This window comes from Labeo rohita, chromosome 21 (assembly GCF_022985175.1).
Source record: "Labeo rohita strain BAU-BD-2019 chromosome 21, IGBB_LRoh.1.0, whole genome shotgun sequence".
Taxonomy (NCBI): domain Eukaryota; kingdom Metazoa; phylum Chordata; class Actinopteri; order Cypriniformes; family Cyprinidae; genus Labeo; species Labeo rohita.
Genome location: NC_066889.1, coordinates 22326187 through 22341997, shown reverse-complemented (window position 1 = coordinate 22341997; position 15811 = coordinate 22326187). Strand labels below are relative to the sequence as shown.

The following is a 15811-nucleotide window of genomic DNA, read 5'->3' as shown; positions in this document are numbered from 1 at the left end:
AGAACATGTTTATCTGCTTCAAACCCTAGTATGCTGTTGGCCAAAATGCTATTGCACACAGTTCTGTTTAGACTACTGTAAATCACGTTATGAAATTTAGCCTTACATCACTTGCTCACCAATGGATCCACTGCAGTGAATGGGTGCCGTCAGAATGAGAGTCCAAACTGATAACAAAGATTACAATATTCCACAATTAATCCACACAACTCCAGTCCATCAGTCTCATGAAGCAAAAGCTTTTTTATCCTAAATATTGCTTTCTCTAGTGAAAAAGTCATATTGCCTGAAACAGGAGAGAAATATGCACTGATCAAGCACTGTTTACCAGCAAAAACAGGTTTAAGCAAATAAATCAGTGCATTTTAATGTGAGAGGACAACATGATATGGACTTTTTTACTGAAGGAAGCATTATTAACAATTGTGGAGGTATTTCGGAAGCGACAATTTAAAGTTAAATGGCTTAATGATGGATTTGTTTTTTGCAAACATGCAGATTTTCAATTAACCAGATGTTAATGGAGTTGTGTGGATTACTTGTGGACTGGTGTTTTTATCAGGTGTTTGGACTCTGAAGTCTGACGACACCTATTCACTGCAAACCCATATAACACACGTACGTCTGCAAGATGTCTGTTAAAGATCTCTTGATCTGGAAAGCATCTGCTGTGTACAAACATCTGGCAGACGTCTGTAAGATGTCAGTTTTACATTCATTCTAAATCCTAAAAATATTAAAGACATCTAATAGACATCTATTTGACATCTGATAGGAAATGTACTATTGACGTATTGCAGATGAGCAAACAATCTAAAAAATATGTCTTGCAGATGTAAATGCAGACGTCAAATAGACGTCTCCGAGATGTACCTGTGCTATTAGGGAAGGATCCATTGGTGAGCAAGTCCCAGATAGCACACGTACGTCTGCAAGATGTCTGTTAAAGATCTCTTGATCTGGAAAGCATCTGCTGTGTACAAACGTCTGGCAGACATCTGTAAGATGTCAGTTTTACATACATTTTAAATCATAAACATATTAAAGACGTCTAATAGACGTCTATTTGACATCTGATAGGAAACGTCCAATAGACGTATCGCAGATAAGCAAACTACGTAAAAATTACGTCTTGCAGATGTAAATGCAGACGTCAAGTAGACGTCTCCAAGATGTACGAGTACTATCAGGGGTGATGTAATACCAAATTTCTCTAAATCTTTTTCGAAGAAACAAGCTCATTTACATCTTGGATGGCCTGAGGGTAATTACATTTTCAGCAAATGTTCATGTTTGTGTGAAGTATATCTTTAAATGTTTTACTACATGCAAACTAATGCACATAGGCTATAAATGGAATTTACTGTTTTATTTAATTGTAATTATCTTGCATTAGCAGCTATGTTCACACAGCAGCAGAATACGGTTGTCAACCCCGTATTTGAGCCCTTAAAGGAGAAGTCCACATCTTGTCATCCAAGATGTTCATGTCTTTCTTTCTTCAGTCGTAAAGAAATAGTTTTTTGAGGAAAACATTTCTGCATTTTTCTTCATATATGGACTGATATGGTGCCCCAATTTTGAACTTCCAAAATGCAGTTTAAATGCAGCTTCAAACGATCCCAAATGCGGTTGTGAACGATCCCAGCCGAGGAAGAAGGGTCTTATCTAGCGAAACAATCGGGTATTTTTTGGACAACTAGTTGTCAGTCACAGTGGGAGAGAACCGGTCTGCCGCACAGATGCACATCTACCGTGTGTTGCATGCTTTCTTGTGTGGTTTCTGTAACTTATTGTGACGGAGAAATGAGCTGCGTGTCATCTGAAAGTTGTATATCCAGTCTCCACCGGAGCCATTCCTGTCAGTTTTGTGTTCGGCTCAAATGCTCCGCCCTTCACCCAAATATAAAAACTGCTGTCCATTAATGATGGTTTGATGTATGAACTAGCAGCTCGATTGGACTCTTCTATTCAGTTTTATAGACGTCACCAACTTTGATATTACTTTGGTCACTGTTGCCATGGTAACTAGGAAGCAATACGTGCTTGACTTTAGTTGCTGCTGTGTGAACGGGACATTTCGAGACTCACAACTGTAATGTGGTTGTCAGTCCCAAAACTGACAGTGTGAACGTAGCCAGCGTCACTTTCTAAGCCATCTGATCTGAATGATCCTAAATCAATTAAACCCAAACAAAATACCAGCACCTTCCAGAAAAAACCAGCATTCAGGCGATCCAGCCTCCAGTGACAGATAGCTGATAGACTGCGGTACGTTTTATTACCCAATACGAGGAGGAAGAGAAATAAATGAGTTCATTTACTGAGACCTGGCCTGCAGACTTTATGTACAGTATGATTGAATCTAGTTTATTTCTACTGCGCTGCAAGAATTCATCTCGTGAAAAGGTTACAGATCAGCGAGAAAGCAAAATCAATACACAGAAGTCTCTGTAAAAGAATGTATAGAATGGATGCATGCAAGCTGTGCTTTTTTCTGATGATGGTTTAAATGCATACTGATTAGGGTTTCAACCATATTGCTGAAGTCTTGGATGAGGCCGTTTGACATTCATTTTGTCCTCTGTATTTTTTCCCCTTCACTCGCATCAGTAACCCCCATTTGTACAGTAAAATGGTTTTTACCTCAGTCCTGGAGGCTGAACATGGGCAGAAGTGAACTGAGGTCAATGGGGGTTGTGCTGATGTCACACGACTGGATGAAGTGTCCTCTGGAGACAGCTGAGAACGACCTGACCCAGCGTATACCTCTGAAAGGGTGTGCGCTTGGTGTTATTTTCAGTAAAAGTAGTAGTAGAAGAACAGAAACAAAAAGCATAGATATTTATTGAACTTATTCACTGGATATTGGAAAGCGATACGTAAATCCTTATTTAAATTTAAACCCGTAACAGACGACCCTAGATTGCGTCTACGCTATTGTAACAATTCTTGACAGGATTTTTATAGCATAAAGCATGAACTACAAAAAAAGCAAGTTAAAATGAATCACTAATAAAGCTCTGCTGAGGATTTGAATTATATAAGCTGCTGAATTCTGCTGGCTACAAAGCGAAACATCCTACACTTCTTGGTAGGTTTTGCTTGTATCTGTTGCTTTCTAAGCTTGGCTTGGCTTTTTATAAGTGAAGTCATACTTATTTGTTTTCTCCTTTCCAACATGTCAGAAATTTGATAAATATTTTCATTGGCTTTGCTTTGCTCTCAGTTTGATTAGCCTTGGCCCTCATTCACATAAATTGCTATTGGAATCAATGCTAAATCTTCCGCTCTAATCTCTTTAGCACATTCACTAAAACATCCCTCGTGTTTAAACACCCATAATCCATCTGGATTCGGCCAGGATTCAGTGTTTTCATCCACAGAGGAGCTTAACTCTGTATCACTGCACCGGCACAAATGTCAAAACCACAAAATCACCCTGAGCGCCTTTATTCTGACACTACAACCAGATGGCTAGCTTTGCAATCATGCTAATATTGGCCCTAACACACAAACATGGTTGCCTCCGCCCAATCCCTGCATGATGGGATTACTCACATCACAGTGATCAAGAAAGATCAGCCACAGAGCAGAAACAGTAGAGATTCTACATAGATTCAATTCTTAACGATCGGTGATGTTCATTTAACATTGTCTGTAAGCAGCACAATCTTGGCATCTGAACAGAGGGAGATTCTGATGATAAACAGATTCAATTTGCTGCCATAGCAAACGCCGTCTCTTTCTTACATCTGATAGAGCCCCGGCTTCCCAATCTGCAGCAAATGCACTTTACAGGGAATGATGCAAACTGAAAAAGTTCCCTTTTTAAATACAGAGCATTATGGCTTTCATTTTTGTTTTTCATTTATGTTTGTGACTATATCTCACAACTGGCCTTTTCCCCTATTATCTGGGATTTTAGATCTCACACTTGTGTATTTTTATCTGAGAATTTAATTTTTGTCTTTTTTCCTCAAAATTGTGACTTTATATTTCACAATTAGTGCTTTTTTTTCCCCACATAACTGTGACTATTTCTCACAACTGGTGTTTTACTCTAGCAACTATCTCCTAATTGCCATTTTATTTCTCGCGGTCTGACTATATATCTCACAGTTGCCATTTTTTTTCACACTCGTAAGTTCACATCTCATAATTAACTATTTTTTCACATATTTGTGCCTATAGCTCACAATAGGCCTTTTTCCCCCATTGTTTAGGATTTTAGATCTCACACTTGTGACTTTATATCTAAAAAATCTGACTTTTACATCTCACAATTTTGCCTTTTTCCTCATAATTGTGACTAAATGTGATATATATATATATATATATAAAAAATGTTTTTTTCTAGCAATTGACCATTTCATAATTGCTGCTTTTTTTCCTCATAATTCCTATTTTATTTCTCTCAATGTGACTTTATATCTCACGAATGCCATTTGTTTCCTCACTTGTCACTTTATATCTGAGATTTTGACTTTTACATCCCACAATTTTGCCTTTTCTCCTCATAATTGTGGATTTATGTCTCACAATCAGTGTTGTTTTCACATAACTGTGACTAAATCTCACAATTGGTATTTTTTTTCTAGCAGTCGACCATCTCATAACTGCTATTTTTGATTATATCTCACGATTGTATTTTTTTTTTCCATTATTTGGGATTATAGATCTCACACTCGTATATTTTTAACTGAAAATTTGACTTTTACATCTCACAATTTGGCCTTTTTTCCCTTATAATTGTAACTTTAGATTTCACAATCAGTGCTTTTTTCACATGACTGTGACTATATCTCATCCCATTGTTTTTTTTTCCAATCAGTCGACAGTCTCATAATTGCCATTTTATTTCTCACAATCTGACTTTACATGTCAGAGTTGCCTTTTTTTTTCTTACACTTGTGACATGAGCTCACACAATTGCCATTTTTCTCACAATAGTTTATATTTCACAATCAACACTTTTTCCACATAATTGTGACTGTATCTCACAACTGGCCTTTTCCCCCCACACTTGGGAATTTTTCACACTTATGAGAATTTGATATCTGAGAATTTGACTTTGACACCTCACACTTTTGCCTTTTTTTCCCTTATAATTGTGACTTTATATCTCCCCACTGTGACTTTATTTCTGTGATTGGATGGGTAATGTTTCATAAAAACCAGCTGGGTGGAGCTCAGCCAGTCTCGCCCACCCGGGGTTACATTCGTGATCACAGTGTTAATATTACCTGCATGACCAGATGAACTGGATTTCATGAATATGATTCTTTTTCAGAAGTCAGATTGCCCATTCGTTGCCTGTGAATTTTGATGTAACAGATGCCAAAAAGCAAAAGAAAGAGTGAGATAATCCATTTTAGTAGAGGACCAGCGGGCACAGTCAGGCTCAGGTGTGACAGGGACAGAACGGGCACATACACACACACACACAGACACACACAACAGTGCCAGAGGCTTTGCATGGCAATGGAGCAGGTGTGTGAGATGATAAAGGGAATGACAGAGAGAGATATACACTGTGTCAATCCAATACCTCCATATATTTAATCATGTGAGATATTTATCTGCCTCCTACATATCTGAAGCCATTAACATCATTTAGAAACCAACACACAAGCTGGTTCCTGTCAAATATAATGTAGTTTTTTGTGTGTGTATATGCATTATTCTCCACATATAGCGCGATCTGAACACGTTTTGTCCACTAAGCTGACATTGTCCACTTCCAAGGCATTGTGAGTTTACGTCTTACTCATGGTTTTACTGCAGAGGCCGACAAGCGCCCATGTTGTTTGTGAACAGAAGCCGATAAGTCCATTTTAGCAAATCAGCGCGCTGTATTCAGGTCAGGTGACAAGGCTACTTTCACTCTGAAAAGACGTGCTAGCTGAGAGGAGTTTCGTCAAAGCTGACCAAAAGTGATTGAGGATGGATAGTTTCGATGAACTTGATGAACCTGTGATATCTTATTCAGGGCGTAAAAGGAAAATAAAAGCTGAAAAGCTTTTACGGAACCTTGTAAAAGCAGCACGTTACAATGGTGAGGGGAAAAGCTTCGTGTAGTGCGTGTAATAACATTCATACAGTCTATGATCACAACAACAATGTTTGTACGAGGATTGTCATCTGAGGAGATTACAAAGATTAAACAAGTGTTTTTCTAAACTCTAAAACATGAAATGTGGACTTATCTTCTTTTATATGTTTTAAAAAAAACATACTTTAAACTTTAATTTTGTAAATTACCTGTATTTAAGTTAAAAAAATGTGCTTTAAAAAAAAAAAATGGACTTATCGATTTTTGCAAATGAGCTCTTCATGTGCAGCCTTTAACTGCATAATAATTTTGTCTTTTTATGAATCGATAGCTGTTCTGAACAAAGAGCTATTATAATAAGCATCTATTTACAGTAAATCTAAAAGAAGACACATACATTACCAAGTCTGAAAAGTTTTTTTTTTTTTTGCAAAGATGCATTAAATTGATCAAAAGGAACAGAAATGACTTTAATAATATTACAAAATATGTTTATTAAAAAAAATGCTATTCTACTCATCAAATCCTATCAGACTATTTCTATAAAAATATTAAGCAGCACAAATGTTTTTTAACATTGATAATAATAAGAATGTTTCTTGAGCACCAAATCTGCATATTAGAATCATTTCTGAAGCAAAAACTGAACACTGGAGTAATTGCAGCTGAAAATTCAGCTTTGCAATCACATAAAGAAATTACATTTTTAAATATATTAAACTATAAATATTAGTTCACTTCCAGAACAGAAATGTACAGATCATGTACTCACACCCTTGTCATCCAAGATGTTCATGTCTTTCTTTCTTCAGTCGTAAAGAAATTATGTTTTTTGAGGAAAACATTTCAGGATTTCTGTCCATGTAATTGACTTCTATGGTACCCCCAAATTTGAACTTCCAAAATGCAGTTTAAATGCGGCTTCAAACGATCCCAAATATGGTTGTAAACAATCCCAGCCGAGGAAGAATGATTGGTTATTTTCATTAAAAACAATTTAAATACTTTTTAATTTCAAACGCTCGTCTTGTCTTGCTCTGCCTGAACTCTGTATTCTGGTTCAAGACAGGGTAAAAACTTCAATTGTACAGCATTGCATTTGGGATCGCTTGAAGCCGCATTTAAACTGCATTCTGGAAATTCAAACTCGGGGCACCATAGAAGTCCACTATATGGAGAAAAATGCTAAAATGTTTTCCTCAAAAAACTATTTCTTTACAACTGAAGAAAGAAAGACATGAACATCTTAGATGACAAGGGGGTGAGTACATTATCTGTAAATTTTTGTTCTGGAAGTTGATTTCTCATTTAAACTGGATTCATATTTATCACTAATACAGCATGTATTTGTGGTTTAAAAACTGGATATGACTAGTCAAAGATGTGTCTGAACTGCTAATATTAGATGTTTGATTAACTTTTCTTTTATTCCTACAGAGATTATGAATGATGTCATTAAGAAGGTGAAGAAGAAGGGAGAATGGAAGGTAAGGCAAACTCCTTCACCCCATCACCATAGCAACCACACTATCCTTATGTCACCGGATCATGGTTTCAATCTTTCATTGAGTCCCCGAGCCGCAGACAGGAAATCAGTTTGAATAATTAAGCCCAAACAATTTCTTCCATCCTCTTCTGCCTGTATCACACCACATGCATATTTATTTCAGTACTCATATTAATAAATCACAGTTTTCACACTGCCTGCATAAGCAGCGTGGTACTGTGGGTTAAACGAACCTTGCTGTTGCAATAATGTGCATTTCCGAGACTCATCATCATCATTTCTCCTCTCCGTTTTTCTCTGTAGGCTTTGGTGGTGGACCAGCTCAGCATGAGGATGCTGTCCTCCTGCTGCAAAATGACTGATATCATGACAGAGGGCATCACTAGTAAGTCAGTCCTCAGTTTTTGACCTCAAATTAAGAAAAAAGTTCCCTTTTGTTGCTAACATTTAGTCTAATTAGTCTTAACTTTGTATCAGAGAAGCTGCTTCTGTCACTGAATTTCTGTTTCTACCTTTATCTCTGCAGTTGTTGAAGACATTAATAAGCGAAGAGAGCCTCTGCCTTCATTGGAGGCCATTTACCTGATCACTCCAACTGAGAAGGTACTCAAACACACTCATTATAGATGCTAATGAAGCAAAATAACACCTCCAGCGTAGATTTTCGTCTTGCGGTGTGGAGGCGGAACCTTCACACTGTACACACTAAACATATGTCATTCACTAACACATATACAGTATACACACACACACACACACACACACTCAGTATTTACACAGCCTACACAAACAGCCTGAAACTCTTGTCATTGGCCATTTTGGTTACTATAACAACCGAAAACACAAATAGAGTCTTATCTAAAGCTTGTTGTGTTTCTCTTACCAGTCCGTGCAGACTCTCGTCAATGACTTCAAAGATCCCCATTCAGCGAAATATAAAGCAGCTCATGTGTTCTTCACTGACTGTGAGTATCTGAGGGTACTCCACTGTACTTCAAGTGCTCTGGAAGCATAATACACACTACAGTATTAATGGGGCCACACTCAAAACTAGACTGCTACACAAGAAATCAGAAGGACAATGTTTTTAATGAATCTTACTTAAAGGAGAAGTCCACTTCCAGAACAAAAATTTACAGATAATGTACTCACCCCCTTGTCATCCAAGATGTTCATGTCTTTCTTTCTTAAGTCGTAAAGAAATTATGTTTTTTGATGAAAACTTTTCAGGATTTTTCTCCATATGGTGGACTGATATGGTGCCCCGAGTTTGAACTTCCAAAATGTCGAAAAACTCTGATTTATTTTCTCCCTCAACTTCAAAAATCATTTCAAAATCATCCTACATCACTACAGATGTACCGATTTTATATACATTTTAAAACTATTTTGCATATAAAAATGTAAATATTGCAACACATTTTATTGGAGATTTTATTGCTGAAATATTTAAATATTGAAATAAATTTTCAGATATCTATATCTTTACCTATATCTCTATAAAGTAGTGTAAATTATATATATATAATTTATACATTACTATATATTATTTTATATACATTTTATAAATATTATGCACATAAAAGTGTAAATATTAGAGCTCATTTTAGTAGATTTTATTACAGAAATAATGCCGCTGAATTTTGTAATATTTTTTTTGTTATAAAGTTAGATACATTTTACACATAAAAGTTACAGTTACATATAAAATTGTATTTAAATTTGAAAAATCTTTTATTTTACATAAGTGTAAATATTTTTTAAAAAGTGTAAAATAAGTGTACTTTTTTTTTTATAAAATTATGTATATTTTACATATAAAAATAAATATAAAATGTTATTTACATTAAAAAAAAGTAATACTTTATAAAATGTAAATATGCAAAAAAGTTCTAATATATAAAATAATATACAGTAATGTAAAATTTTTTTCTTTTAGAAAATTACATATGTTATATACATTTAATGTCATATTTTATATGTAAAAGTGTAAATATCCAGTATTTTAATATTTATACAGCTGATACATTTTGAAAATATTTAAACTTTTAACTTTTGACATGCATATACTTTTACAGCTGATTGCAGCTGGTTTCAGATTTATATCTGTATCTATATCTCTATACATTTGTGTAAATTATATATAATTTATACATTACTATATACTATTTTATGTACATTTTAAAACTATTTAGTTTATAAAAATGTAAATATTGCAGCATTTTATTGGAGATTTTATTACAGAAATATTGCAGCTGATCTTGGATATATTTTTTACATTTAATTTCAGATATCTACATCTGTATCTATATCTATATCAATATAAATTAGTGTAAGTGACATATAACATTTCAAAACTTGCTACTCGAAATGTTATGTCAACTACCCATGTGTCTCTTACAGCTTGCCCGGACCCCCTGTTCAATGAGGTGGTGAAGAGCCGTGCCTCCAAAACCATTAAAACCCTAAATGAGATCAACATCGCCTTCCTGCCCTATGAGTCCCAGGTGAGCTATTTCAGGAGTGGAGAGGAAGAGAGAGATAAAAATATATAGGAATAATGACTATCCATATAGAGAACTATTCAGAAGCAACTCAGTGAATGTAGAAATAGAGTGTTCCAGAACAGCTCTAATGCTGGGGGGATGCAGTCTGGCCCACAATGCCTTGCTGCTTAGGCTGTCTGTTATGATTAATTCAGTGGAGTCATAGGAGCAGTGCGTTTCTCCTGGCGTGATGCTGCAGCTCAATGCTTCGCAGTCCCGCCTCGTTCAGTAACACGTAATTGGCCGACGCAGCATCAACAGAGCGCCTCGGCCAATCAGAGGAGGTTAAGAGAGGGAACAAGCATCAAGGGGAACCCATCTGCTGAACAGAAGGATGGTCATGTGACCCTGAGTGTGCCGATAGGGGGTGGGGAGGGGTGGTTGTGAAGACCTATACAGATAGACTGTCTGATACAGGCAGAGATGCAGCACGGATTCAGCCAGAGGAAACACAAAGGCAGGAAGGAAAGGAATAAAACTCACTAACTCCAAACTCATCCCTCAGACTAGTTTGCAAACAGGAAGAGGCACATGGCATTCTGTCACAGGTCTTTAACATGTGACATGCATACAAAATCATAAAAATGTACTTATTTATAGTAATATATGGAAAAGGATATACACTACCATTCAAAGGTTTGAGATGACTAAGTTTTTTTTGGTTTTTTTTAGCAAGGATGAATTAAATTAATTAAAAGTTAAAGCATATTACAATGAATTTCTGAAGGATCATGTGACACTGGAGACTGCAGTAATGATGCTGAAAATTTGCATCACTGAAAAAAAAATTACATTTTAAAATATATCAAAACAGAAAAGAATTATTTTAAATTGTAATATTATTTCACAATATTACTGATTTTACTGTATTTTAATCAAATAAATGCAGCCTTGGCGAGCATAAGAGACTTCTTTATATAAATAATAAAATAATAATTGTTATTTATTCATTTTTATTTAGTTTTAAATATTTTAGTACACTATGTTAAACTAAATTTAAATGAGAAATGTTTTTTTTTATTTTCCATTTTTATTTTAATAGTAAATATTTAGTCAATTTATGTGTTTTCATAATTTTTGTAGTTTTTGGGTTTTGTCTATGTTGTCTATAGTTTTTATTAATTTTTTCAGTTTTAGTTTGAGATATATAATATAATATATATGTAAAATATTTAAAATGTATATAAATAAGCATTTTTTTTTTCATTTTAGTAGTTTTTGTTTTTTATCTAAGCGGTCTATAATTTTTATTCATCTTTATTTAGTTTTAGGTATTTTAGTGCATCAAGTTTAATTAAATTTAAATGAGAAATGTTTTATGTTTATATTTTCCATTTTAATTTAAAAAAGTTGTCGTCATTTTATTGTGTTTTTGTCATTTTAGTAGTTTTGGGTTTTTGTCTATGCTGTCTATATATTTTATTGATTTTTATTTAGTTTTAGATATTTTAGTACATTAAGTTAAATCAGAAATGTTTTATATTTTTATAATGTTTTTCCATTTTCCTTTTAATTTTAAAGTTTTAGTCATTTTATTTTGTTTTTGTCATATTAGTAGTTTTTGTCTATGTTGTATATAGTTTTTATTCATTTTTATTTCAGTTTTAGTGTTAGATATTTCAGTACATCAAGTTAAAGTAAATGAAAATGAGAAATGTATTATCATTTTTATACTTTTCGTTTGAATTTTAAAGTCATTTTAGTAGTTTTTGTCTATGTTGTCTATAGTTTTTATTACATTTTATTATATTTTTATTTACAGTTCACATATTAGTTATTTTCTTACATCATGTTAAACTAGATTAAAATAAGAAATGATGCCTTGGAAACTTGCTGAAATAAAAAGTTTTGATTTAATTTTAGTTAATGTTTATTTTAGGTGACAAAAATGCTTTTTTAAAATGGTTTAAATTTTATATAACTATAACAATAATAACACCGTGTTAGATAAATCCACCCCTAAATAGCAAAGTAAAGTAAACCAACAAGATGCAAAATGTCAGCTGATCACTTTGCCTGTCCACATTATTGCTCTATCAGTAACGAGTATGAATATGTGTTTAGGTGTTCTCTTTGGACAACCCTGATGCCTTCCAGAGTTTCTACAGCCCTCATAAGACACAGCTGAAGAACCCTGTGATGGAGCGGTTGGCAGAGCAGCTGGCAACTCTGTGTGCCACACTGAAGGAATACCCTGCTGTCCGATACCGAGGGTAAGGCATGAGGGGACACAATGGAACTTCATCTTTAATCATCGTTAAAACCGATCAGTTCCTATATCTGATCTGTTTTGATGGTGCCGACCCGTTTTACATATGCAATCATATTTATCCACTGTACACGCACAGCAGGAACTACTGTGGAAGACAGATGCCCAGTCATCTCTGGATCAGATTGCAGCAAGTGTCTGCTCGTCAGGATCAACAGAGCTGTCTCACGTTCTGTCTGTCTGCTCTAATACTCTGATTTTCTATGCACAGGGAGTATAAAGATAACGCCACTCTGGCTCAGTTGCTTCAAGACAAACTGGACGCCTACAAGGCGGATGATCCCACAATGGGGGAGGTGAGCGGCACATTTCAGTTATTGCACTGCAGGGAGACAGAGGAGTTATTACATGTGCATATGAATATGCATGTACCTCAGGGGTAACGGAAGCAGCTTTCAGTGGGTTCTTGGAAAGATTTTTGTTTTTTTAGAATATTAGGGCTTCAAATCAAGCATGAAACCAGTATTGAGTCTTCACGGTCTTACTGTGAACGAATCATTGCATTGGACTGGATTCATGTTAAAAATCAAATCAATCAATCTGTGTTTGTGTGCCAAAATTTAATAACTTATTCTTCCTCTGAAACGACTTCAGGACTTCCATATTAAGAAATTAGAGCTGCTTCTTTCAGCCTTATTCCAGCCCACATTCATGGATCATGGAGCAATAGTAGATTTTTAGATTTTTTAATTTTCTATCTCTCTGAAGGGTCCAGACAAGGCTCGCTCTCAGCTCATTATTCTGGACCGAGGTTTCGACCCTGTCTCTCCTGTCCTGCACGAGCTCACCTTCCAGGCTATGGCCTATGACCTGCTGCCCATCGAGAACGATGTCTACAAGTGCGTGAAATAAATACATATATTTAAACTTATTTTAAATAATATTTACTGGATTCAATTATTATATTCTTTTATACATGTATAGAAAATGTATATAAATTAAAATTAAATTTTTAATAATATTTAGTAGAAGTAAATTTATTTAATTACTGAGAGATATATTATATAAATAGAATATAATATCATGAAATACAAAATAAAATAATTAAAATAATATGACATAATGACACAAATACATATGATTATGAACAAATACTTTTGTAAATCAATCAAGGATGTTTTAAATGTAGTTTTAAATAATATTTACTATATTAAATTATTATATGGTTTTGCATTATATAAATATAATATCATATAATACAATTTAAAATAACATAAATATATATTTAATAAATATATTATATTAAATATAATATTATAATATTATTAAATATAATATATTATTTAATAAATAATATTTAGTAAAAGTGCACTTATTTTATTATTTTGTGATGTATAAATATAATATAATATTATAAAATACAATATAAAATAATAATTAAAACAAATGACATTTAATATATTTAAGACAGAAAATATGCAATATTCATATGTATTATTTTAAAACGATCATTATTAACAAATACTTTCGTTAATTGACCAAGGATGGTTTAAACTAATGTTTAAATAATATTTATTATATTTAATTATTATAATAATATCATAAAATACAATATAAATATTTAAAAATATATAAAAACAGAAAGTGTGCATTATGCAAATGTATTATTTCAAAGTGATCATTATTTAAAAATACTTTGATTAATCGACAAAGGTGGTTTAAACTTATTTTTAAATAATATTTACTATATTAAATTATTATATAGTATTGCATTGTATAAATATAATATCACATAATACAATATAAAATAATAATATGTAAACTATTTAAAATATTTAAAATGTATTTATAAAAAACATTTTTAAATATTATTATATAAAAGTGTCATTATTTTATTAAGTGGTATATAAATAGAATATATCATCATAAAATACAATAAAATAATTAAAATACAAATGACATTTAAAATATTTAAAAACAGAAAATGTGCATTATGCATATGCATTATTTTAAAGTGATTATTATTAACAAATACTTTGCTTAATCGACCAAGAATGGTTTGAACCTATGTTTAAATAATGTTTACTATATTAAATGATTACATGAATTTGCATTATATAAATATAGTATCATATAATACAAAATAAAATAATAATAATAATACATATAATAAGTAAACTATTTTAAGTATTTAAAATGTATATAAATAAACATTTATTTTCTTAAATATTTAGTAAAACACACACACACATGTGCATTAAGCATATGAATTATTATAAAGGGATCATTAAATAACAAACACTTTGATTAATAGAGTATACCATATAGAAATGTATGATATAATATATAAATATTTGTTATTTGTACCTGGTAGATATGAGACCAGTGGAATAGGCGATTCTCGTGAGAAGGAAGTGCTGCTGCATGAAGACGACGACCTCTGGGTGGCGCTACGGCACAAACATATTGCTGAGGTCTCTCAGTAAGTAAAACCTTACATTTTTGGCCTTAAACTCTAGTTTTCCTGTAATATTCTCTGTCTGTAAATAGTAACATCCCTGTTCTCTCCCTCCTATCTCATTCCCCTCACTCACAGGGAGGTGACACGCTCCCTGAAGGAGTTTTCTGCTAGTAAACGGATGAACACTGGAGAGAAGGTACGTGGGAGTCCGACTGGGGGGGAGGGGCCTGGAGGAGAATAATTGAGGAGTAGCACAGAGAGAATAGTGTAGCTTGGCCGTAGGAGGATAGCCTGGCAGATGAGATTGCGCTGGCAGCCGAATCCAAACCGTGATGGCTGACTCATGTGAAAGCAGTCTGAGGCTACAGTAGGATTAGTATTGATTGACTTACTGACACAGCACAAGCCAACACACATAAACACAGATTTCTGCTGTGACGTACTATATGCAATAGTATATAGTCTCATAAACAATAACAGCTTTTACCCGATACCTGATTTGCCCCATTGGATCTCAGACATGTCTTCAGGCAGTGTCTGACCTCTGTTTTGCTTTCCTTTCTGAGAAAGTGCTGTGTTTCTTCCAGACCACCATGAGAGACCTGTCTCAGATGTTGAAGAAGATGCCGCAGTACCAGAAAGAGCTCAGCAAGGTGAGAGAGGTCAAAAGACCTGTGCAACCAGCCAAACAAGAGACTCCTCATGGGAATTGCAGTTCCAATATTTACCTCATTGACCCTTAAGATCTCTGTCCCTTTAGTATTCAACCCATCTGCAGCTGGCTGAGGACTGCATGAAGCACTACCAGGGAACTGTGGACAAGCTGTGCCGTGTAGAGCAGGTACAGTTTCATCACAGACATCACTGAAAAACAGTAGCATATGCACCAAAGTTTTATTAATTAATGAAGTATGTTTCACACAGTAGGCCTAATTCATAAAACATAATATAAAATTAAATTCTGAAGCAGAGTAAATTCAGAGTAATTTGGACTTTCCTGAAAACTCTCCTCTAGATTCACAAACGCTTCGAA

General features: G+C 33.9%; 1 protein-coding gene across 2 annotated transcripts in view; it reads left to right on the top strand.

Moving 5' to 3' along the window:
* Positions 1–15811, top strand: part of stxbp1a (syntaxin binding protein 1a) — a 38788-nt gene that overhangs the window by 8629 nt on the left and 14348 nt on the right. For both annotated transcript variants that reach the window (XM_051093033.1, XM_051093032.1), the window contains exons 2-13: positions 7493–7542; positions 7866–7947; positions 8089–8165; positions 8449–8527; positions 9966–10069; positions 12173–12321; positions 12589–12673; positions 13086–13216; positions 14692–14799; positions 14914–14974; positions 15366–15431; positions 15539–15619. In XM_051093033.1, coding sequence (XP_050948990.1) covers positions 7493–7542; positions 7866–7947; positions 8089–8165; positions 8449–8527; positions 9966–10069; positions 12173–12321; positions 12589–12673; positions 13086–13216; positions 14692–14799; positions 14914–14974; positions 15366–15431; positions 15539–15619 — 1073 coding nt within the window. The remainder of the gene's footprint in view (positions 1–7492; positions 7543–7865; positions 7948–8088; positions 8166–8448; positions 8528–9965; positions 10070–12172; positions 12322–12588; positions 12674–13085; positions 13217–14691; positions 14800–14913; positions 14975–15365; positions 15432–15538; positions 15620–15811) is intronic.